This window comes from Hylaeus volcanicus, chromosome 6 (genome assembly GCF_026283585.1).
Source record: "Hylaeus volcanicus isolate JK05 chromosome 6, UHH_iyHylVolc1.0_haploid, whole genome shotgun sequence".
NCBI lineage: Eukaryota > Metazoa > Arthropoda > Insecta > Hymenoptera > Colletidae > Hylaeus > Hylaeus volcanicus.
The window spans coordinates 3,416,851-3,421,946 of record NC_071981.1 but is presented as its reverse complement, the minus strand read 5'-3'; the positions used below and the strand labels follow the sequence as shown (position 1 = coordinate 3,421,946).

At 37.9% G+C, this 5,096-nt stretch overlaps 1 protein-coding gene across 2 annotated transcripts in view; it reads left to right on the top strand.

Moving 5' to 3' along the window:
• LOC128878439 (corticotropin-releasing factor-binding protein) overlaps positions 1-4,516 on the top strand; it is an 8,835-nt gene extending 4,319 nt beyond the window's left edge. For both annotated transcript variants that reach the window (XM_054126643.1, XM_054126644.1), the window contains exons 2-7: positions 1,217-1,307; positions 1,395-1,555; positions 1,667-1,880; positions 3,045-3,223; positions 3,550-3,658; positions 3,759-4,516. In XM_054126643.1, the coding sequence (XP_053982618.1) occupies positions 1,217-1,307; positions 1,395-1,555; positions 1,667-1,880; positions 3,045-3,223; positions 3,550-3,658; positions 3,759-3,889 (885 nt within the window). In that variant the 3' untranslated portion in view covers positions 3,890-4,516. The remainder of the gene's footprint in view (positions 1-1,216; positions 1,308-1,394; positions 1,556-1,666; positions 1,881-3,044; positions 3,224-3,549; positions 3,659-3,758) is intronic.
• Positions 4,517-5,096: the final 580 nt, after the last annotated feature.

The following is a 5,096-nucleotide window of genomic DNA, read 5'->3' as shown; positions in this document are numbered from 1 at the left end:
GATAAAAACTAAATTGCCAACGCCGGAAGTCGAAATGCATCCCCACACCGTTACAATGCCTCCTCCGTGTTTCATCGTACCCGAAAACGTGATATTCTTTCGTTTGTTTATTGCTATTATGTAAAAATTCTTAGACAATGCGCGACTTATGTTCAGAATCATTATCCTGGTAAAATTAAAAATCTTCAGCGATCCCCATTTTGTCTGCACTTTGTTTTAAATTGCTTCTTAAAAGATTCAAATAAGCATTCTTGATCACGATGCCATCGATAAAAACTAAATTGCCAACGCCGGAAGTCGAAATGCATCCCCACATCGTTACAATGCCTCCTCCGTGTTTTATTCGTTTGTTTATTGCTATTATGTAATTTATGTAAATTTTTGGATTGACGTATACATCTTTAATGACATTAATAAATGACTTATCATCGGAAAGAGTAACGAAGACAATTGCTTTTTTAATAACTACGATACTAACTCATAAAGCTAACCATACACTAGTGTCCGAATATTTCTGGGAGTCACTGTATAGAAGCCTAAACGAAAATTAAGGCACGATTCGAACTCACGATCCTCGGATCCACAGTCGACCTTTACCTACGCGACCGATCCAGTTTCACATTTCCTCGATAATTCGGTTATCGAGTTTCACGCTTCCCCAATTTATCGTACGCTCGATTTTTACATTTCTTCGTCCCATGTATTTTATAATTTATTTGTCCGATATCTCCGCAGTATAGATATATCGATTAACGTTTAGTACCCGCTGCACGAATACCCTTTCGATAGTCGTTTCGAAAGCTGAAATATCTATTTTCGTCCACTTGGATTCTCGTCAAACGTTCGACGATATTTCCATAAAATGTTTGCATAGATGGAACGGGGCGTTACAGCCGCCTGTGAAAAATGATAATGTTTCATGAATTTTTCAAAACCCTCTCGCAGCCCGCCGTGTCGATCGTCAATAACGCCGTCGTTGCATCTCTAATAATAAGTGAATCGGTGTCGCGCGTCGCGGGAGAATTGTAATGATTAAAATAAGAATAGAAAAAAAAAAAAGTGCGAAAAGATCAAGAACGATCGCGGGAACAGTGGGACGGGAAAGGTGATAAACGGAAATTGAGATTGTTAGATAAACGGAGAACGCAGGGACGCAGCAATACGAAAAACTGAACAAAATTGAGAATTTTCTAAATCGATCGAAATTTGTTTCTAGCTACCCGGAGATCATTTTGCGAAGGACTTCCACCGCACCAATCTGAAAAATGGCTTTCTAAACCCTTATTCGCGTTCGAAACCCGTCACAGGTAAATTACATCGTTACACACCTGTGTTATACGCCATCGTTACATGCTTTATCATTCTAAGACCGTTAAAATCTTTCTTCTTTACAGATTGCATGTTCGTCACAACGGAGCCTGGATCGTTCGTATATACTTCGAAAACCAACGACGAGGAAGTCTGCGGCGTTTATTTTCTGGCCGGTCCTGATCAAAACGTGGAAATTAATTTCGTGAATTTCGAAGTACCCTGCGAGCACCACGGACTCATATCGGTAAACATTCGAAAATTGTAAACGTCGCGTTTGAATTTAGCTTCAATTAAGTATTTAGCTTGAGTTAAGCATAGTTTACATAATTAACGTAATTTCTGTATCACCGTACAGGTCGTGGACGGCTGGGAATTGAACGGAGAAGTATTCCCTAGCGAAATGGATCATCGATTACCGCTGACGCAAAGGAATAGCGAGTTCTGTGGCAAAAGTCTTAGGGGAAAGCGAACCTTCGTAAGTTCGCAGAATGTTGCAGTCATTCGGTACAGAATTCCCGCGCCTGGGAAAGGTTTCACAGTCTATGCAAGATTTGTCAGGAATCCCAGGCGTAAGTAAAACACTTTCCTTTATCTCGCTGTAAAATGACTTTATCCTATTGCATCGACATTAAGGCCCCGTACCACAGCGCGCGCGCGGTAAGTGAGTGTACTTTTAATCATTTTTTTTTTCGAGCAAACGATGAATGTTTTTTCTTTTCATTGATACTGCTATCCAATGTATACATAAATAAGACACTACACAAATTTTCTTATCCAAATATTACGAGTAGTTTGCGGTGTACGCCGCCTACCAAAAGGACACTCTGCCGAGGTTGCTGCTTGGTGGTTGACAGCGATTAAGCGATACGGTTCATCTGAAGAAAAAAAAAATAATATATATATATATTTATAAACTAGACATGTAGGTTTACAGTACCACGTAGGGATTTCTTTGTAAAGAGTCCCCTTCTATTTTATTTTTATTCATAAAGAATGAAAATTGTCTGTGAAGATGGGAAATAAAATTCGCTGGTCCGCCATTTTTTTTTTTTTTCTTATAGATATCGAAATTTCTCTACGTGATGCTATGAACCTATATGTCTAGTTTATAAATATATATATATTTTTTTCTTCAGATGAACCGTATGGCTTAATCGCTGTCAACCCACCAAGCAGCAACTTCGGCAGAGTGTCATTTTGGTAGATAAGAAAATTTGTGTAGTGTCTTATTTATGTATATATTGGATAGCAGTGTTAGAGAAATAATTTCAGAGATTGGTATTGCTTCTCTTAACCAAAGGTGGCAACACTGAGAAACAACAGAGTGCGTGCGAGTGGGAATGTCCGGGGAAGACCCTGTTAGAATGTCGGAATGAACGAACGTGCTAAGCGTAAAACAGTAAAGCGTGGTTCGAGAACTGTATGTTATAATCTAAGAACATCGTCCATAATAATCGCAGATAATGAGTGTTCATTTAGTGTGTTAAATTAACCACAAACCGAATATATTTTTCTTTATATTATTTAAAAAACACAAATAACTGCGCACGTTTTATTTCCTTTTCCTCACTGAACCTCATCAAGCAGTATCAATGAAAAAAAAAACATTTATCGTTTGCTAGAAAAAAATTATTAAAAGTACACCCACTTACCGAGCGCGCACTGTGGTATGGGGCCTTGAAAGAAAAAACAAATTGACAATAATACAAAGAAACATTTTACTTACATTGCAGCATGTAATGTCTTGGCAGCGAGTCTCTCCGAGCCCTTCACGCTTCGCAATTACGGTAGACGCATAAATTGCACCTACGTTGCATTGTACCCAGGAACTGTGGAGATAATCGCCCTAGGAGTTGGAGTTACGAATCTACTCGGGTCTATTCGCACGACTGAGACAGGAACTCTGCGAAAAGTTTGTACCCTTTTGTTTTTAAAGATCTTTAACACGTTGACTGCCACACTGATTCGCATGGCAATGGCTACAGGACTAAAATTTCGTCGCGAGACAATTAGAAATGATAGAATCTAACACTTATCGTATTACTTATTTTTGAATTCTCATCGAAATTTACGAATTCTATCCAGACTTGTTTTCATCGATACTTAGTCCTTCAAATTATTTATTAAAATTCTTTAGTGAAAAGCTCCGTCGCCCATATGTGGGTGACGTGGCGTTCAACGTGTTAAACGAGATTTAGTTTGCGAAAGGGTGATAGAAAATGTTTTGTTTGTTTTCAGTGTGACGAAACCAGTCCGCATGACCAAGTAGTAATCGGAGGCAGCGATGGTTTAGACACCACTAAGGTACAGATAGTAGATTCTGTCTGCGGGATGAATTCTAAATCAGGTAATTGGGTTAACAATCTACTATTTGACTCGCGCTTAAACCAGACTTTTAAATATCTGCGAATTTAGTGGTAATCGTGGAAAAATGTTTCCTGTTTCAGACTACAGCGAGCTGGTAGAATACAGCGTTACTTCAGTGCGGTTAATATCTAGTGGCTTCTTCGAGAACTCCGTGACTGTACACATTCAACCTGTCAAAGACGAACTGCTCGATACAAATGTTAATTTTTAATTCTTAAATGGAAAATATCCACCATCGATGTTTAAAATTATAAAACCTCATGGATTCATTCCCTTATGGATAAAGCAGCAAAAATTCTGGTACTTAGTAGTGCCAGTATAGTCGTATTCGTTTTGTCTAATAAATTCTGAAAATTGAATTCATTTCTCCAAATATATTCGAGATATTTAATTACTATTATTTATTATACTTTCATAAAACATGATTCGATGTACAAGTTTATTAATTGTATATTTGTGCGTGTGTGTGCCTGTGTGCGTGTGCGAGTGCGTTTAATTGCGAAGTGATTTTAATTAATAGACTGAATTAATTTAAAAGCTCATGTTATATTGTCAGTTATGTAAACCAATCGTAGAATTTGTATTGAGTGCAAACTTAGGTGTCCTTTAAAAATGTTCATAATTTGATATTGTGCAACTTGTGATAAATGGATGTCGATACCTGTTAATATAGATTTCGCTTTTATAGTAGAATAGCCGCTGAAATGTTTTAGAACTATAGAGAAAGGCCTCGATTTTTATTTTTGTAGGATACAAAATTAGAACAACGTAACTAATAGATTAAGCATGTATACTTCTTTCAACAAGTCGATTAAATACATGTTAATTATTCCTGGAATCGAGTTATTTTATTTAACCTGTAGTTGATAAGTCTGTACTGTAGCATTTTTAAGAAACTTACATTTGGATGACAATCAGGCTAGTAAAAGTTGCCGCCTAATAGGGGCACTTCTGCGTCTACGAGATGGCAACAGAAACGACAAAACTGATAACATAGGTTGCCGCATGAAAGGGGCACTCCTGCGCCTACGAGATGCAAACGTTAGTATAGGTTTCCTAATTCAAGGGATACGACTTTGGTACAAATCGAATTTTCGCTCGATTTTACATTTTGGTATCAGGAGCACATGATATATGAGGAAGTGGCACGCCAGCGCCTACGAGCAGGCAACTAGTTCGACAAACAGACAAAATGGTTGCCTATTTCAAGGGGCCCGATTTTGGTAGAAATTCGAATTCTGGGCCGATTTGACACTTTGGTATCAGGAGCACATGATATGCGAAGAAGTGGCACGTGAAATCTGCGGTTTTTATGTCGCTCTGGCTTGAATTTTTAATTTTTTTCTCGTTTTTATACTTCAAGACTTACCTTTATACTTACCTTCATACTTGTACTTACCTTTTGTACCTTATGCGAG